Source organism: Crocodylus siamensis, chromosome 6 (assembly GCF_052110815.1).
Source record: "Crocodylus siamensis isolate JL-2025a chromosome 6, ASM5211081v1, whole genome shotgun sequence".
Lineage (NCBI taxonomy): Eukaryota > Metazoa > Chordata > Crocodylia > Crocodylidae > Crocodylus > Crocodylus siamensis.
The window spans coordinates 4500985-4520527 of record NC_143400.1 but is presented as its reverse complement, the minus strand read 5'-3'; the positions used below and the strand labels follow the sequence as shown (position 1 = coordinate 4520527).

At 54.3% G+C, this 19543-nt stretch overlaps 2 protein-coding genes and 1 pseudogene across 2 annotated transcripts; 2 read left to right on the top strand and 1 right to left on the bottom strand.

Moving 5' to 3' along the window:
* Nucleotides 1-923: 923 nt before the first annotated feature.
* Nucleotides 924-13872, bottom strand: LOC149860599 (uncharacterized). Its single transcript, XM_090051530.1, has 5 exons — nucleotides 13176-13872; nucleotides 12026-12171; nucleotides 10909-11035; nucleotides 7782-7898; nucleotides 924-6246 (listed from the first exon to the last, which is right to left on the bottom strand). Exons 1-5 carry the CDS (start codon nucleotides 13870-13872, stop codon nucleotides 4448-4450), a joined length of 2886 nt encoding a protein of 961 aa, XP_089907656.1. The 3' UTR covers nucleotides 924-4447.
* Nucleotides 7302-7386, top strand: LOC149860600 (U2 spliceosomal RNA; annotated as a pseudogene).
* A 2251-nt stretch (nucleotides 13873-16123) lies between the features above and the next one.
* On the top strand, nucleotides 16124-19543 carry LOC149860598 (uncharacterized). The gene is made up of 2 exons (XM_090055116.1): nucleotides 16124-16212; nucleotides 18214-19543. The coding sequence occupies exons 1-2, from the start codon at nucleotides 16152-16154 to the stop codon at nucleotides 19182-19184; spliced, it is 1032 nt and encodes a 343-aa protein (XP_089911242.1). The 5' UTR covers nucleotides 16124-16151; the 3' UTR covers nucleotides 19185-19543.

Sequence of the window (19543 nt, the reverse complement as noted above, 5' to 3'; positions counted from 1 at the left end):
TTTTACCAGCTGGCAGCAGGCTCTTGTTCCTGGACCCTGGGCTTCCCCTGGTGGGGAGAGGGACCGCACTGCCGGGCAGAACTGGCGAGGAAGCAAGGCAGGGATTAGTCAGTGCAACTAGGCAGGCTGGCTGTGAGGCCATCCTTGCTGGGTCCCCGGCTCTCTCTTAGCAAGGAGCCCCTGCAACCCAGGGGATGTCTGGGCAGTGGACTGCTCCCTTGGCTAGAACCCGCGAGGAAGCCAGGCAGGGTTCCTCTCCACCCCAGAACGATCTGCCAGCTGCAAGCAGACTCGGCCTCCTGGATCCCAGGCTCTCTCTCGACCGCCACCCCACGCAAAGAGGAGCCCAGGGAGAGGGACTGCTCTTCCAGGCCAAACTGGCAAGGCAGCTGTGCAGGGCTAGTCACTCTTCCTTTCTCTCTCTCCCCACACCACATGCAACTGTGAAGACTCTGCAAGACCATCCCCTCTTCCGAGACTCTCAGATGGTCGGAGGGAGAAGGCAGGACAGGGAAAAGACACGGACAGCTGGTAGGGGATGCAGCCCAGGCACTAGGGCAGGCCCAGAAGACAAACTCTGTTGGTTCTGGGCTAGAGCAGAGTCCTTTGCAAAGCCACATGGTATGTGGGCAGAACTGCCAGAAAATTAACACCCCCCCTTCAATGAACCTGTGTGCAAGCTTGTTAAGGCCCCCTGACTTTATGTGCTTTCATCCAAAAGCTGATTTAACAACAGCTACTTCATTTTTGCGCACACAGCCATTTAAAAATGGTTCTGCAGCCATGTATGTTTGTTAGGTTATGGTTAACTGTGCAAAAATGTAACTTCTGTAAGCTCCCAGTGTTTGTGAAAGGTCAGCAATGGGTGGTCAGATGTGGAATCAGGGTGCAGAGGCAGGGAAATATTATTATAATTCTTACTGTTATTATTGTTGGTGTTTTTTATAGCTGCAAAATATAGAACATTTTCCTTCTTTTAACAAAAAAAATTACTATATCCAATACCACATTGTTAGTTGACATCAAAACACCTCTCTCCCCCGCCACACACAAATTCATCCATTTCCCTATTTGAAACCTAATTTAACAGAACATATTTTTCACATGCGACGAGGGCAAAAATTAAACAAAAACCAAAAAGCCCCAAAAGCCCTCACAAAACTGTACTGGCTAATACCGTGCACAAGAAAAAGAATGCCCCGCATCCAGGACGTGCCATATTTTGCACAACATTCATGGCGACACCAGAACTGAACAAATGAATCTCAGCCTTGGCCCTCTGCTGCCCGTTTCTAGCTTTTCCCTGCCCTGATTCTTCTTGCTCCCTTACATAGGGTTGCTTTGACTTATCTGGCCTACCTTTACGTCTTTAATTGCTGCTTCGACATGTCTATGCACAATCAAATCTCTCCAGTTCCAAATCACATTTTTAAGACAAATGAGCCGTTTTCATCCTCTCCTTGCACACGTTTCCAGGTTGTGGGAACTCGCCCCAGCATACCATCTCGTGTGTCACAGTCCATAACTACACCAGCGTCTCAAGAAGGCGTCCCACTCTGGTCCATTCCCTCTTCTTGACATTCCCAGGCATGCCTCTGAGATCCTTCCTCTGCAGTTAGCCTTGGGCTCTTCATTTCAGTATCCAATCTCCAAGTCTTCTGTAGGTGCTGAACTAGAAGGATTTGGTGCACCATCTGCCATTCCACATTTTTTCTGCTCTTTCAACAAGTCCACCTTAAAAGTGTCACACACATCCATTTTGATCTCTCCTCATTCAGGTGTCCCACCAGAGTGAGACAGTCCTTTGACCGGATGAGTACGGACCCTGTTTGCTGCCGGTTCTATTTATTCTCGAACACTACCACGACAGTGTAAAACGCTGGCAGTTGTAATGCTAAAGGTTTTGTGCTTGGGTATGTGCCCACTCCCTATCTTCTCCACACATAATCCCTCACATGATCTCTGATAAAACATGGTTTTGGATTTACCTTCCACTACCAAGGTGCAAGAAAAGCTGATCTATTTTGCAAAGATAAACAAGAGTATGTCTGGAAAACCCCATCACCCATGGCCCTGTGTGCTATACAGCACCTCTCTCACCAGGAATTCCCACTAGGACCACCAGAAGTTACACAACTCAAACTGGATCTTGCATGCCATCCTGGACCACGGAGGGAAAACCATCCCTGTACAGAGTAGTAATGGCAAGATCAAGGTCTTGATTATCCATGCCTTCTCTACCCCACACACCTCCCTGTGTTTGCCTGAACTGATCAGGGCAGTCTACCCCTTACTCTCTTCCTAGCTCTACTGTGGAGAAGGTCTAGTGCCTAGGGAGGGGCAGGAGAGTGCGGTACCCAGGGGGAACTAGGCACACAACAGTCCTGTGCCGGGGCAGGGCTGAGGGACAGGATGGTCCAGAGCCCAGGACAGCAGACTACTACAGTACCTGAGGCCTGCCAGATGGCAGAGCGTGGGACTAGGAGCCCTTACCTCATGAACAGCATATGACAGCAGATTACCTGCAAGGCTTGGGAGTGGGTAGTGGGGAGGGTGTAGCCCAAGAATTAGCCATTAAGGCAATGACAATGAGCACCTGTAGTCATAAGAATAAGACCAAGTTGGAAAGACATGGTGCCCCATGCTTTCATCAGAAATCTATGCCATCCAAGCATGGTGGGTGAGCGGGCCCCAAGAACTAGGTGGGAAAGGCCTGAATGGAAATGAAGGGGCCATCGCAACCACCCCTGGGATGGGTACTTGCTACAGTGGCCTTCATATATCACACTATTACAGGCGGATGACATCTGGTTGCACGTGAGCCAAGAATGCCCCTACTCCCGCCCACTTACAAGATGCCTCACATTGACCGATGCAATGACTAAGGTAACTGTCAGCCACTGTTTTGCAAAGGGACCCTTCATCATGGCCTTCCCTTGCTTTTTTCCTCTTCCCTTCCCCAAGTGCTGTGTCTTGTTGCCATCTTGGACCCATGGCGTGAACTTTCTGCTTGTGGGGCACAAACAGAGGATGCCCCTGCTTTTGCCCCATCACTGATTCTCTGCATTTCCCTAAATTTTGCAACTTCTTCCCCTTCATGTTTGCCAATCCTCCACCTCTCGGATTTCACTTTCAGTGAGCTACCCCATCCCCTCCTCTCTTTCCTCTTTGGAGTCTGCTGCACCTTTCTCCCTGCTCAAGGTACTAGCCGCCTGTTGAACCCTTTCCTCCTCCTCCTCCTTTCCTTTCTCCAGCACCTATCCAAGCAGAGCAACTCCCTGAAAATCATGTCCTGGTACTGCTCTCCTTCACCACCTTTGCTTATTTTTTCCTGCTCAAACTCCTCCTCTATTCCCTCACGCCTTTCTTCCTCGTTTTTCCCCTTCTTTGCCTCCTGCTTTCCACACGCTTCTAAAGGAGAAGCAGAACCTGCACAGGCTGCACCTCGTTCAGCCTGTTACCTCCTTTCACCCAGAAAAGGGACTCCTGTGCAGAGCTTCCTTCAAAAGCCCCCAGCACAGGGTCCGTGCACTACGTAGGAGCAATGCCTCAGGTGTGACAACCCCCGCTCCTGAGTATTAGGAACAGGCTCTTGATTGTGGTGAATCCTCTCAAAGGGAAGGGCTTGGGAATCATCTGTTATGAAAAAGCCTCCAGCCCCTGACCTGTTTCTATTTCACAGCTCTGGAGAGAACATGGAGATGCAACACAGGGACCCAACATGCTCAGTTCTGGGGCTTTAGTACAAAGGAATCCATTGCAGAGAATGGGAAGATGGGAAGGAGGGCAGAGGAAGCAACTGGCACCTGGTGGTGCAGAGTTGAAGAGAGAGGCTAAAAAGCAAAAGCTGCTAAACTTGGCTCAGGGGGTGACAGCAGGAGCAACAGCAGCTTGCAGACACCCAATGAGCATGAGCGGTTCTGAGAGAGGGGTCATGGTGGTGGTGAGGAAAGGCAAGGTCAGGGCAGAGAGCAGGAAATGCTTTGCTAACCATTAATGCTCTTCTCCCTGCAACTCAAGAGCCTCACCAGGACCTTGGGACCAGCATGGAGGACACACAGGTCAGTCTCCGAGTGTAATATGGAGCCAGTTGTCTTGGGAGGGAACCCTAATGTTAGTGCACTTCTTCCCCAGGACTGCTGACTGCTCACAAAGAATGATGGAGAATGTATCAGGTCCAAGGATGATGCAAAGATAGTAACTCAGAAGTTCCCCCAACATCTGGACTAGCCTCTGCCTCAGGTATTTCTTCCTAGCCACTCCCCAAAAATCAAACTTTACACATCAACATCTAGATCCTTTGAGCTCTGTGGTGCCCTAAACAGGGTGAGGGCAGGATGAACTCTTCCTGCACTCTTCCCAGGATGAAGCTGCCTGGCAGAATGCAACTACTGGTGGGTGCAAAACACACAGACATCCCCAAGTCCATCCTGCACCGCTGGCAGATTTATGGTTGCTCCTGGGTATGGGTGCACTGGTGCTTTTCCAGCTGGGAGAGAGTGAAGCTTTGCCCACACTCTGAGCACCAATGTGGCTTCTTCCCTGTGTGGATGCGCTGGTGCCGGGTCAGGTGAGAGGACTGCATGAAGCTTTTTCCACACTGAAGACACTGAAACGGCCTTACCCCTGTGTGCCTGCGCTGGTGTTGGGCCAAGTTGGAGGCTTCTGTGAAACTCTTTGTACACTTAGGGCACTGAAATGGCTTCTCCCCTGTATGGGTTCGCTGGTGCCGGGTCAGGTGGGAAGAGAGGGTATACCTCTTCCCACACTCTTTGCACTGATATGGCTTTTCCCCCGTGTGAATGCGCTGGTGCTGGGCCAGCTGAGAGTTCCAGATGAAGCTCTTCCCACACTCAGAGCACTGATGTGGCCTTTTCCCTGTGTGGATATGCCGGTGCTGGGCTAGGTGGGAAGAGAGGGTGAAGCTCTTCCCACACTCTTTGCACTGATATGGCTTCTCTCCTGTGTGAATGCGCTGGTGCTGGACCAGCTGGGAGGACCAGATGAAGCTCTTCCCACACTCAGAGCATTGATGTGGCTTTTCCTGTGTGTGGACGTGCCGGTGCTGGGCCAGGTGGCAGGAGCGAGTGAAGCTCTTCCCACAATCAGGGCACTGATATGGCTTCTCCCCTTTGTGGATGCGCTGGTGCCGGGCCAGATGGGAGGTTTGAGTGAAGCCCTTCCCACACTCAGGGCACTGATGTGGCTTCTCCCCTGTGTGGCTGCGCCGGTGCCGAGCCAGGTGGGAGCTTTGGGTGAAGCCCTTCCCACACTCAGGGCACTGATGTGGCTTTTTGCCTGCTTGGATATGTGGGTGCTGGGCAAGTTGGGAGGCTTCAGTGAAGCTCTTCCCACACTCAGGGCACTGATGTGGTTTCTTCTCTGTGTGGATTTCCTGGTGCCGGGATAGGTGGGAGACTTGGGTGAAGCTCTTCCCACACTTAGGGCACTGATGTGGTTTCTCTCCAGTGTGGATGCGCTGGTGATAGAACAGACTGGAGGAGTGTGTGAAATGCTTCCCACATGCAAAGCACTCATGTGGCTTCTCCCCCGTGTGGATGCGCTGGTGCTCAGCTAGGCTTGAGGAGCGGGTGAAGCTCTTCCCACACACAGAGCACTGATATGGCTTCTTCGCTGTACAGATAAGCTGATGCAGGACCAGCTTGGACATCTGGCTGAAGCTCTTCTCACACTTGGTGCAGTAGGATGGCTGCTCCCTGCTGTGCACACACTGGTGACAGGACAGTTCTTCCCTGCCAGAGAAGTTCATCCTGCACTGGATTGTCTTCCTCCCTGAGTGGATGTGCTGGTGCTGCGATGGCCAACTGAAGGTTTCCCTGCACTCAGATGTCAGCTCGGTCCTCTCCCTGAGCTTGGTGGTGAGCTCCAGCTTCTCCCTAAGGCCCACCATAGCAGCAAAGTTTGGATGAAATCTCTCTCCCTGGTGAATCTCTCTCTTCACATATTTCATCTCTCTCAGCCTATCAAATTCTTCCCTGTAACCCTGGCTCTTGCTCGGCTTCATCTCTGCTCCACTCTCACACCCAAGAGGAGTCAGAACCTTGTTCAACAACATGTTCGCCATCTGGTTTTGGGACCTGCCTGGCCTCTTATGCCAATGGTCCTTCTCGGGACTTGGGGGGTCCCTCCTTCTTAATCTACTTAGGGAAGTCTGCGGTGGCTGCAGATCTACCAGCCCTTCATCTGGGGGCTGCTCCTCAGCTCTGCTCAGCATCAAGGAAGGTCCTGGGGGGAGAGAAAAACTTCGGATTAGCCCTGCCTTGCCACAAAAGGAGAAAAGCTGCTGTTCCCTGAGGTGGGATGCACCTCAGAGTAGGGCTGGAGCTTGGTACTTGTATTTACTTAAGAAACTAAGCTCTTTTTTCTAGCAACCCAAGTGCTGGTGGTGAGGGAGGAGAAGGTCCATATAAAATCCTAATGTTCTGCAACTTGATGGACTTGTGTCACAGCTCTGAGACCCATCACCTCAGAGCCCTCTGGGAGAATAACATGAGGGATGTGTATTAGGACAGTACCTGAATGACTTCATGCACTAAGAGGCTGAGCATGAGATCAGAAGCATTTGCTTAAAGGAAGAATGAGGCTAAGGGCTGCTGTATACCATGGCACTGATGGGTGACGGAGGAGATGATACCAAGCACTCGACCTGATGGGGCTGGCATGCTCCAGCAGCCGCAGTGGATTTGTGAGACTGCTCAGGGCTCATCTCCAGTGCTTACACTTGATGTATAGTGGTCCTGGGAGTAGCATCTGGGAAAAAGTGTGAACAGCCTTATGGTGGAAAATCAGGAAGCTGTCAGCAGACATGAATGTTTAGGGAGCACTGCCTTACCTAGGACTAGATGCTTCAGAGGTACAGACATTAACCTACATGTGGACTTTGTGCCAAGTCCCAAGGCTTCTGACACACTGTCACAGACATGACACAGAAAGAGGGAGATTTTGGTGCAAATCATAAAATAGTCACTTTTCCCAGCCAACACGAAAGCCTGTAAATCCCAACCACCACATAGAGCCATTTTATGCAGGCTGAGAACTTTATTAAATATTTTCTGGGTTCCAGGTTTACCTAACCAGAAGAAACAAGGGAGAGCCCCAGCCTGCCTTTTGTTCAACAAAAATGACAACACAGAGCTTTGGCCAAACACTCTGATTTCCATGGGGGACCATGAATCCTATCACACCCGCCAGGTAAGCACCGTGACCACGTAGGCGGGCTCCCCAGGGCAGGTGATTGTCTCTGATATGTCCTCCACTGGAGGTCTATATTGAGCAGATTCTTTTTGGTGTTGGGTGGTGGAACCGGAGCTTGCTCCATCCACTCCATGCATTGACCTGGTGTTACAGTGCTTCCAGGACCGGTGCAAAAAAACAGAAAAAAAAAAAATGAATCCTATCACACCCTGGTAAAAGGATGTTAGCTACCATGGGCTGGGAAATCAACTCTTGCATTGCCAAGGGAAGATAGAAAAATAAAGATAATCCTATCCCAGGGGAATCAGGCCTGTGCCTAAAAGTCAAGACAGGAAATTTGACTGTCCCCTAACAGGAGAAAAAAGGAACATCTGCTTGTTTCCACATCACTGATTCCTGGCAGTGGAAACAACACCTAGCTGGACATGTTATAGAACAAGCAATTGGAGGTTAGTATCCCTGAATGGCAGAACAGGGCAGAGCTGCAGTTTCCAGGTCCCTGTCTCACTTTGGGTATTGAGCAATTCCGAGGGTGGAGTTGGGTGGAAGGGACTGCAACAACTCACCTGGCAAGAGGTCTTCAGCTTCTGAGTTTTCCCCATGGTGCTCATCATTACAAACCCAGAGCTCCACCTCTCCTTGCTCGATGCGGTGGATTAAATCAGGTGCTGGACCTTGATATCCTGTTTGAGGCAGTAGTTAAAGAGTGTTTGTGACTGGGTACTGGATGGAGAAGAACCAGCTGGGATTTGGGGACTGGATCCAATGAACTCAAGGATTCTACTAGGGCCTTGAAGGAAAAGGGAGGGTGGACATGAAGGATAAAAGAGAAAGCACTGCAGAGAAAAGTTTTCAATAGATCATGGTCCTTGTCACTCAGGTTGTGGAAGGATAGGGTAACAGGGAGCCTATGCCTCTTGTTACTTGGAAAGGAAAAACAGCAGCAAACAGCATTCGGGCAGCCTAATAAAAGGTGACCTGCAAGGGAATAGGAAGCCAAATGGTGCGTCTACACATTGCTCTATGGTGACATTGTTTCTACACCATACTTTAATACGTCCTTTTGGAAGTACTAAAGCACGTTACAGTAACCGCCCATACTGGGCCACAGGCATGGTACATGGTTATTTGTAGCTGCTACTCCACAGTAGTGATACGCTATGACAGGGAAGCATGCCACGGTGAAGTAGCTGTTGGTCACATATAGACACCTGTGGATGCTACATCATCATACAGCATTGCAACTGCACCATAGCATCACCAGTAGACACACCCAAAGTGGCTACTGCTGTGCTAGCTACACAGCAATAGTCTGGTGGGACACAGTCTATTGAAGCAGTAGAGCTGTAGCGATAGGAAATAGGGTAGCAACAGGCTGCCCGCTAGAATAGGGGAGAGACAGCTGGGCCAGGGCTAGTAAGACACCTGCCCAGAAGTGCTCGGGGCTTGAGTGAGATATAAGCCAGGTCCTGAGCCAGGGCAGGCAGTCTGGCCCTGCAAATTGCTGGAGAAAGAGCTCCATGACAGGGTGGCTAATGGGGACTGCCTGGCTGACAGGAGAGACCTTGAGACTGCAAACCAGATGCCTACAGCCCAGGGAAGTAGGGCCCAGTATGGAGGACAGCATCACGGTTAAGCCAGGAAGTGGATCTTTATGTTGCAACCTAGTGGGGGACAGTTTTCTGTCACAGCCAGAGGACTTGTGAAGAGAAGAGGTTCAGGCCAGGGAGAGTAAGAGCAGAGGAGAGAAGTGAGCACAGTGCCCACCGTGGGAGAAACCACAGCCCAAGTGGGATGAAAACAAGGGCCAGGAGCCCGTAGCCCAGAGACGCAGGTGAAAGAGGTGACAACCAAGGTCAGAGACCTGTAGCCTGTGAGGGGTGAACACTGGGGCCAGGCCGCCAGAACAAAAGGCAAGGGGCAGAGGCCAAAGAGACCAAATCGGCAGGACAGGAACCCATAAGCTGGGCCTGGCATGGCGGGCCTTGGTAGCATGGGGCCAGCGAGAGGAAACTGGGAAGGCCAAGGCCCTGGCAAGTGTGGGGAGGCCTAGAATGGTCAGACATTGGCTTGAGGGAAAATTCCCACACCTGTGAGTCAGTAACACCTGTGAGGCATGGACACCGCTCTAAGGGAGGTTCAGAGGCCGTGATTAGCCCATAAGGCAAAAGGTTTCCTGGGAGATGTGTATGGCCTGGGAAGGCCAAATAAATCCAAGGACTGGAGTGAATCCAACAGGGTCTGAGGGGATCTGCTGGCAGAGGCCAACAGGAAGCTCCCTCTAGGGTCCTGGGGCAGCCTCCCTTTCAAACTGCACTAAGAACATCAAGACATGGCAGGCGAGAGTGCAGGGAGGGTCCCCAGAGCCAGTGCAGGACAGGAGCTGAATAGCCACCCTGGCTTCCCCAGGAACACAAGTCCCTTAAGAGATGGTCATGGGAAACAAAGCACCACCCACTCAGAAGTATAAAAAGGATATGCAACTAACAGGGTGCATTTATAATGTGCCCTTTACCCTGGAGTTGACTAATTATCTCCACAGTAACGCGGGATTGTCCACATGTGCACTGGTATTGGAGCAGAGTAAGTTAACTCCACTGTAAGTCAGTACTGTTGGGGAGAGTGGAGTAAGTAACTGCACTGTATTCCATGTGTAGATAGTTACAAAAGAAGGTAGCAGGAGACACATTTTACAGCATGCGAGTCCCATAGTGTAGAAATGGTCTATATAGCCTTTGTTAAGGGAGAAAGAGCATCTGAGCATTTCCCTGAGAAAACCCTTTAGGTGAAATAGAGGCAAAAGAAAGCACCAGAAGAGCAAATTGGCCCAGTAAAAGCTAAGTACCGCAAACCTTCACTGAAGCCAGAACAAACCCCTGTATTAGACATCCTCTGGAAACGAAAACTGGTTTTTAACTAGGTCATGCCTATCACTGTCATTAAAAATAAGCGGGATAGGTGCATCTGATATGCACAGGATTTTAGGACAAGAAAACATTTGTGAATGGCAGAGTGGGCTTGACAGCACATAACTCAAAGTAAATACCACAAAGCCAGAGGCTTTGATCTGTGGAGATGAAGATGATGGAAGGAATGCGGACAGAAGTTTCCAGTGAGTCCTTGTGAGAAGTACCCAGGTCCCATCACGTGTACATGCATCACTAGAGAAGGAATTGAGAAAACACTTAATCCATCTGTCGTAGTAGCAGAAGCTGATTAGGACTTCCATAAACTTCTGCTGGATGGTAACCAAAAGAGAATGAGGATTTAGGTAGCACCAAACTGAGCATCCTAGGATTTGCTACCTGTTTGGACAGGACACCCAAGGCAAGAGAGGGAGGAAATCAGAATAATTCTCCAAGGAATTATTATTCCTCATAGTGAATTTGTAGGCCTAATGAATTGGAGAGGATAGGAACACTCTATGAAGGCAAAAGGATCACCTTACTAAGAATCTGCTGAAAATGGAAGCACCAGGAGTTAAACAATTGGGGAAGATGAGTGGATCAAGTGAAAGAGGACATTATAAATACGACATACAAGAGGCCTCATCACTGACAGAGCAGTGGGAAGGAAGTGGATTTAAACCACCAGGCAAAAGTCCAGGAGGATCAGACTGCTGAAAAACAGGAAGACGGCAACAAAAAATTCAGAGCTCACACTTCCAGAGAGAAGCAGTGAACAGAGCTTTACCCAGGGAAAGCAGGGCTTGGTAATTCCTCAGCATCTGGTCCCGGTAAAGCTCCTTGTCTCCATCTCCGAGCAGCTCCCACTCCTTCCGCGTGAAGTACACCGCCACGTCCTCAAAGGCCTCCCGGAGCTGCAGTCACAAGCATTACACCATCAGCATCTTCTCTTCCAGGTGCCTCCAGCCCCCACAGCCCTGATCTGCACTTACTCTGGGACGCAAAGATTTGGGTCTTAGCTGTGTTCGTTAGTGGAGAATGGCTTGTGGCACCCCCATGGATGTCAGTCCACATGGCCCGTCTCCTCCACAGTCCCCATCTCTACCATTCTCATTTAGGGTTTTTACTTGTTTTCCTCTCCCAGCACTGTCTCCCCTCCCACGTTTATCCCTTCCCTGCCTCCTTTCTCGATCTTTAGCATACAAAACACATTCTACTTGATAGTCTGCTCTGTGCATACCCTCTCACTGTATTTCACGAAATGAGCTTGGGCTCACAACATCCTATTCTATGCATCTCTGACTATTAGTTTGTAAGGTGCAAATCTATCCTTTCTTCTGCCTCACTTCTGAATAACAGAGATGTCTAGCAGCCAGGGGTGCTGCTCACTCCTACCAAACTACCTAACCATGCAGTTGCTTTGCCACTGGTTGTGCGGGAGAAATCCTGCTGGCATCAGCTGAAGTGACCCTCTATATTCCCTAGTCTGAGCCATGTTCAAGGCAACTTGCTGGGCTCAGCTGTAGAGACCACTGCCCCATGCTTCCTGGTGCTGGCTGGGTATCACCCAGTCCCCAGGACGGCTCTTCCTTGGTTCTTCCAGTTTTAAAGGCTTCTATCTGAGCACTCCTCAGAAGCACCCTGAGGAGCGTTTCCAGAGGAGGGAGCTCTGGCTCCACGGATCCTGACCCAGCCGGCCAGCGCCAGCACCCCTGGCTATCTGCGCTGGGGAGCGAGCTCCAGCTAATGCCAGCTTGGTGTGGTTGCAGCCGCCGTCACCAGTGAAGCCGCCTCCTTTCACTATTTAGGTCTCTCCACTCCCTATTTTCCCTGCACCATTGGCTCCTTCTGGTCTCTGCCTGAACTGCACTTCCAACACCGACTGAAGCTGGTGCCCTGCTCACCTCCTGCTTGGGAGGCCTGTCCTGGCCCTTGTACAGTCGGCCTGAACCACGTGTCAGGCAGCCCCCGTGCCCCAGTCTCCCTGGGGCAGTCCCGTGTAGCTCCAGGTTTCCAGGCTCCTCCTCTGCTCTGCTCGGGGTCCCTGCGCCTGCCGAGTGGGGGAGAGAATGACAAGTTACCCGGGTGCTGCCAACATGGGGAAAACCCCGCTGTTCACCTGTGCCCGCCTGGGCAGCAGGCAGCCCAAGGCCTCAAGCTTGTGGGAGAGGAGGAAGGAGGAAGACTCAAATTCCCCCAGTTCCTGCCAATAGACAACCACAGGCAGGCAGCTGGAGATGAGCCCCAAGAACTCGGTCCCTGCTCTGGATTGTGATAATAACACTGTCGTTTTTGTGATAACTACTTCATGTCAGAGCCTGCAGGGACATCACTCCCTGGGACAGAAGCTCGAGGGATGCTGCTGCAGTGTCACCGCCCGCATTTTGAAAGGAGAGGGAAGGCAAATACAAGGAGAGTCTGCGCCAAGGTGTGCGAAAGGCGTCCAGGGCACCGGGACAATGCACAAACCCGGGTGCGCGGAGCACGGACCCCATCCAAATGCTCTGGCACACAGGGTTTGCCTTTGCTGGACGCTGCCTCCTGCCGCTTGAAGAGGTGCCAGCGCGGCTCCTTACCTGCTCCCGGAGAAGGGCCTCGTCTGGGGCGCCAGCCCGGGGAGCCTTCCCCTGCCGACCGCTCCCAGGGCTCCTCTCGTGGCAGGGGGCCCGCAGCGGGACAGAGGCCTGGGGTAAGCGTACCAGCCGACCCTCGCCGGGGAGACGCGTGTCCCCGACACCTGCCCCAGCCCCGTGCTGGCCACAGAGGCTCGCCGCGGCACGGAGACGGGGGGAGCAGCCCCCCGATTGCTAGGACACCCCTTACACCACTGGCAGTGACACCGCAGCACCCCAGGGCCACCCAGGGCCAGCGGGCTTCCCGCCGGGGCCGCACGCTCGCCGCGAGAAAGACGGGGCCTCAGCCCGGCGCTGCCAGCCACGCAGCCCGGAGCCCGCGCCACCCCAGCCCCGCGCTCAGCAATGCCGCGGCCGCGGGACAGGGCGCGGAGCCTCTCCCCCGAAGGCAGGGCGGGCGCTCGGCCCCCCCGGGCTTTACCTGGGCCCTGCTGGGGCAGGGGCTCCTGCCCGGGGGCCCGAGGGGGCTCGTCCGCGGGCTCTGCCGCCTTCGGGGGCACGGCCGCGCCGAGGGGCCGGGGCTGAAGGTGCGCCCGCAACGCCGCGGCGGGGGCCGGCCTGCCCGCGGGCATTTCCGCGCCGCCCCGCGCACGGGCCTGGGGGCGAGGCGGAGGGGTTGCGGCGCGGGACACACGGCCGCGGGTGGGGGGCGCCTCCTCCGCCCGCCCCGCACCAACCCGGGGGGGCCGGCCCGCCGCAGGCGGCTCCGCCCGGGGCGGCACCAGGTCTCTGCTGCGGAGGTGGCACCCGGTGCTCGTGCCCGCGGGGCCCTGGGCCGGTGGCAGTGCGGGCCCCAGCTCAAGAGCCCCCGGCCCTGCCCGGGGCAGCTCGGGCCCTGCCCGCTCACGCCCGGGGCCTCTTGTGCCCCGACCTGTCTGTGGGGGTGGGGGTGGGGAAGGGGAAGGTGCAGGTCGTGCCCTGCGCTGCGGGAGCCGGGACCAGCCCCGCGCGGTGCTGCCGCCGCCGGCCCCGCCCCCGGCCCGGGACGCGCGGGCGGGGCGGGGCCGCTGCTCCGGAAGGGAAGCGGCGCCGGGAGCGGCGGGAGGCGGAGCCGGCCGGACCCGCCCCCCTCCCGGTTGTATCCGTGTGCGCACACCTGTTTGTGGCCTTGCACTCATACGTGCGTACACGTGTCCGTGCACACCGGTGTCTGTGTGCTACTGTGTCTTCTATTGAGATGAGACCCGATGCCTTTATGCCCTCTGTTTTTCTCCTCAAGAGTAAATGGAGGCCGTAAGGGCACCCGGTTTCATGAGGACAGAGGACAATCACACTGGGCTCTCTGACGGCCGCCCTAGTTTGTCGTCCAAGCCCTGTGGCTTCCTAGTGCTGCCTTGCCACAGACAACTCCTTGCAGATCAAGTCCCGGGTTCTTCCGATTCACTCGCACAGTCCAGTGAGTCCGTCCCCAAGTCACGGGGAAGATTACAAATGCCCCCAACTCCTCCTGCCTCGATCATGCAAAGCCAGAGAAGACGGTCTTTCCCAGAGATCCTATGACCCCAGCTGAGTTCCTGCCCTTTGGGCGGGGGGCTGGGCTCCACGATCTCCCGAGGTCCCTTCCAGCCCTGATGTCTATGAAATCTATGAAATCTATGAGAGGGGTAGGCCAGGGCGCCCTGGTTCTCCCCTCAGGCAGGAGGAGGAGGGACTGACTAGGACTGCAGCTGTGGCTGGGGCCTCAACCCTGACAGCCGCCGGGGCCTGGCACTCTGGGGTCTGAGGGGTGGTCGGGATGGGGCTCTTCAGGCCCTAACAACAATCCAGGCCTGGCAACTCAAGTCTTTGCAACGGTCTGAGCCTGGTGCCGTGGTCCTTAGTGACTGTTGGGCCTGATCTCTCAGGCCTTGGTAACGATTGGGGATGGAGTCAGTGGCTTTTTGGGTTACTTGGGGCCTGACACCTCAGACCTTAGCCATGGCCAGCTGATCCTTAGCAACAGTCTGGGGCTGGGGCCCTGACAACGGTGTGGCCTGGCACCTCAGGCCTCGGCCATGGTTGAAGCCTCAAGTTCTCCGCCCATAACAATAGTCAGGGCCTTGCTCCTCAGCCCTCAGCAATGGCCTTGGTCTGCCCCTTGGTTGTTCGCTATGGTCTAGGCCTAGCAATAGCCTGTGCCTGGCACTTTCAGCCCATTGCAGTGGCTTGGGCCATGTGTCTCGGCCTTTGGCAGAGTCTGGACCTAGCACCTCAGGCCTCAGTAGGGGTCTGAGCCTGACACCTCATCCATTAGTGACAGTCCGAGCCTGGCACCTCAGACCTTAGTGACAACCTAGTGCCTCAGGTCTTAGCGACTGTCTGGGCCTGGATCCACGGGCCTTGGTCTGGGCTTGGCCCATAGTTTTGGCCTGGCATTTGGCCCTTAGTGACAGTTGGGGACTGGAACCCTTGGGCCTTAGCAGCGGTTTGGGCCTGGGACCTTCATTCCTGTGCAAGGGTTGGGGGCTGGCACCTCAGGCCTTAGCAATGGTGGGCCATGTGCCTTAGCATCTGCCTGGCACCTTGGGCCTCAGGAGTGGTCTGGTCTCGGGCCTTGGTGACAGTCTAGTCTTGGCTTCGTCTGCCTTAGCGAGAGTCAGGGCCTGGCACTTTAGGTCTTAACAATGGGGTGGGCCTGGTCCCTCAGGCCTTAATGATCGTCTCGGCCTCCCACTTCAGCCCTTAGCGACCGTCTGGACCTGGCACTACAAGCCGTGGCAAGAGCCTGGGCCTAGCAGGTCCGGCCTGTGCAATGTCCTGGGTCCAAAGCCCTCAGCCCTTAGCAACAGGCGGGACCTGGCACCTCAGCACCTCTTCAAGAGAAAAATAGAGGACATCAAGGTGCCCAATTTCATATCAACAGAGGACAACCAGACTCTCCTCTATGATGGCCACCCTAGTGGAGGCCCTTCTGGGACTTGGGGATGGGGGAGCTGCCTTCTGGCCCCAGCTCCATTGGTGCAGCAAGTGGCTCCACGGCAAAAGTGTGGGGTGGAGGTGTGGGGTGAAGCAGGGTGCTGGGTTGCTGGAGGTGAGAAGCCACAGGAGGGGTGGGCTGGGGTAGGGGGTTGGTGGAGATGTTCAGGGCAGCAGTGAAGCTGCCCCGCTCTGTGCTTTCCTCCCCAGGCTGAACCCCTGCCCCCACCCCTGCCCCTGCATGGTGTCCTGGCCCCAGGTGTTGGCCCCAAATTCAAGCACCAAGTCCTGCAGTTTTGAAGTGAAAGGAGTCAGGCATGGTGGGGGTGGCAGGCAGGGGATCTGCACACCTGGGCTCTCTGGAAGGGGAATGGGAGCTGACAATGAGCAGGCGGGGGGTGGGCTGGGAGTGATGGCGGGGACACCTGGGTCCATTTGTGGTGGCTCTAGTCCATGACTGTCCCTTCAGGTCTTTGTCTGGAGCCACTGGGACCACACCTCCATGGGGAAGCTGCCCCAATGTGGCACCTGCATCAGGTCCTTCCAGCCTACGCCCTTGCCAGGTGAGTTAGGGGAGGGGAAATCCAGGAAGCCTGATAAGTCCAGCCAGGGAGGACCCCTCCCCTCTGCTCACAGGTGGCATTGGGATCCCCGACCTGGGCATGGCCCTGGCCAGCCACCACATGCCTGGCTGATGAAGAGTGGGGGGGACTGAGAGCGGGGGTGGGGGGTGGGGAATGTCATCTGATGGGGTTGATGTGATTCCCTCTCACCCCCACTCTCGCTGGGAGAACAGATACATCTCAGAATTGTGCCAAGGTAACCTGGACACTTTGCGATAGCAAGGAATAACTGTAGCACTACTAATTGCGTGAATAGAGTCTGAATCCTACAGTTCCCTCTTTCTCCTGGGTTCAGGTTGATTTTGTTCCAAGGACCCTGTCTTACCATCCACCATCCCCCACCTTCCTTGCAGGGAGCCCCTTACCCAGATCATCCAGGTATCTTCTTAATTCTTGCCCTTTATTCACCATTTTCCCCCTCCTGCTGCCCTCCCTTCATTTCCACTCATCTTCTGCCCTGCCTCAAGCAGGACTGAGGTAGGAATATCATTGCCCATGTCATGCAGAGGCAATAAATCCTTCAGGACCCAGGGACTGGGACTGAATAGGGTTCATGTGATGATATCCGTGGGTTAAATTGTGGAGGTTTCACATTCAATTTCTATGCCTCATTTTCCCTGTCTTGTACACTCTTGTATGGGGAAAGAATGGGTTAAGTTTAATATGACTTACACCTGGGAGCAAAGATGGGGCAGCTGAGTGGCTGGGGAAGGAGCCATTAAGAATACAATGTGGTGATTTGCCTATGAAGACACAGCAAAGGAGCACTGAATAGGAGCCTTCAGCACCCGGAGAGCCCTGGTGTCTGGCACACTCAGGAGGGACATGAGTGTGAGGCTGGCTTGGAAGAGACTCTCTGGGGCAGAAGGGGGAAAACAGAAGCCAGACTGGGGACCTGGGTCGGCGTTTGATTGGAATTCTGCCTGGGATTTTCCCTGGGGCCAGGACAGGAGGACTCTGCCTGCTGCCCTGTGGGCCACTGATCCCTGATGGACAAAGACCTCCTGCTTTCTTGCACTGTAGGGGATGGTGAGTGGCCAAACTAGTCTCCAAGGCAGGTAAAGTCCCACTGCAGGAACGGAGCTAGAAGACAGTCCCTGAGGGCTTTGGTGGGGAGGGTACAGAGTGGGAACTGCAACTGGCAGGTCTGAATCAGAGCCCAAAAGGCCAGAGCTCCCTATCTATAATGGCAGTGCCTGGGCTTGCTTCAAAGGCAGCTCACGCAGAACATTTTTGAGGTTTGGCACCCAAGAGAAAGTTCTGGGTGGTCTGTGACACTAGACAGTGGCAGCAAGCATGGGGCAGGGACATGAGCAGCTGAGCCCCACTGGGTCCTCTCAGCACAGCCAGCTTGGGGGTGCATGGAAGGTCTGTGTAGCTTGGCTCAGCAGCAGATCTTAGAGGTTTGCAGTAGAATCTCCTCTTTTCTGCTGACTGGGACATTGAGGGGGACAAACCCTGGGACCTGAGACCAAGAGTCCATATGCACGTTAATCCCCAAGGGCTTTTTCCTGATTCAGGTTTCCCTGAGACTGAAGGACACATGTGGGTAGGGCACAGGGCTGGGCATCTGGGCTGGGAAAGGCATGGGCAGATGGGGTGGGGAGACCCTTAGGATCTTGGGGCGGTGACACAGTGGGAATGTGACAGAGCCATAATCCGCTCCCTGCAGACACTGGGTTTTACACCTCTGAGTTCTGCCTACTCAGATGAGGCTTGGAGTTTTGATTCAGCCTCAAATTCACTACAGAACGTGGGCATAGTGCATTGACCTAACCCTTCACCTCCAGATTTGGGAGCCCTTGGAATTGGACCTCTTGTTCTTACAGGGCACCCACAGGCTGGTCCTGCTGTGGGGCCCATCCAAACCAAGTGGATTAGCAGGGCTTTCCCTCTGCCAACAGCTCAGGGACTAATCTCTGGGTTTCCTTCTCCACCCAGGTAATGCCAGGATGCTGAGCAGAGCTACACAGCAGCCTCCTGAAGAAGGGATGTCACACCTGGAACTGATTTCAACCAGAAACCAGCTCCCTGTACAATGGGGACAGAAAACAGCTGAGCCCCAGGAGAGCCCTGTGTTAAGGGAAGGGTTCAATGTGCAGAGAGACTCAAGAAGCCATGAGGGCAGCATGCAGAGTGAGGAGGAGCTGTACATATGCACAGAGTGTGGGGAGAGCTTTAGGGGCCAACAGAAGCTCAGCATCCACGTGGGGGCCCATAGGAGCGAGACGGCTTACCTCTGTACTCAGTGTGAGAAGAGCTTCGCCTGCCTGTCCCACCTGCTAGTCCACATGTGCCTCCACACTGGGGAGAAGCCATACCAGTGCACTGAATGTGGGAAGAGCTTTAACCAAATGTCTCACCTACAAGCCCACCAGCTTGTGCACATGGGGGAGAAGCCGTACTGCTGCCCTGAGTGCAGAGAGACCTTTATTCAACTCTCTGATCTCCAAGTCCACCAGCGCATCCACAGTGGGGAGAATCTATTTCTCTGCAGTGAGTGTGGGAAGAGCTTTAGCCAGCTGTCCCACCTTCTAGTCCATGAGCGAAAGCATGCTGGGGAGATGCCATACCATTGCAACGACTGTGGGAAGAGCTTTAACTACTTGTCCAACTTCCAAGTGCACCAGCGTGTCCACACTGGGGAGAAACCACACCACTGTGCTGAATGCGGGAAGAGCTTTAACCTCTCGTCCCACCTCCGAATGCATCAGCGCACACACACAGGAGAGAGGCCATTTCAGTGTCCTGAGTGTGGGAAGACTTTTCGCCACTCATCCAACCTCCGAGTTCACCGGCGCATTCACACCGGGGAGACACCGTACCCCTGTGCCCAGTGTGGGAAGAGCTTCAAGCAGAGCTCTACTCGCAACAGGCACCAGCGAACCCACAAAAAAGACCCTCATCACTGACATGGCAGCTCCTGCCAGTTCTCCCCCCTCTTCCTCCCAACATCCTGTCCTGTGATGTGAAGATGGGGAAAGGTCCCTGACTGCATTCCCCGGGTGCTGGGTTTGCATGGCTCTGGGGAGGAAGGAGAGTGTCCTCCCAGGAATCTCTTCAATGGGCCACACTTGGGGTTACAGGCTCCAGTGGGGACAGAGACAAGTGGGTTCAGGCCTGTGCTGCAAGAACCCTGGTTTGTCCCAGGCTGGCTGCCCATGCTGTGCTAAGGGCACCCTTCGGTGTTACTTGGGGTGAGGACAGAAGAGTGTTTCATATTTTGTTATGGTTCTTTGGAGTTACTATGCTGCTTGTTATTGGGAGGAAC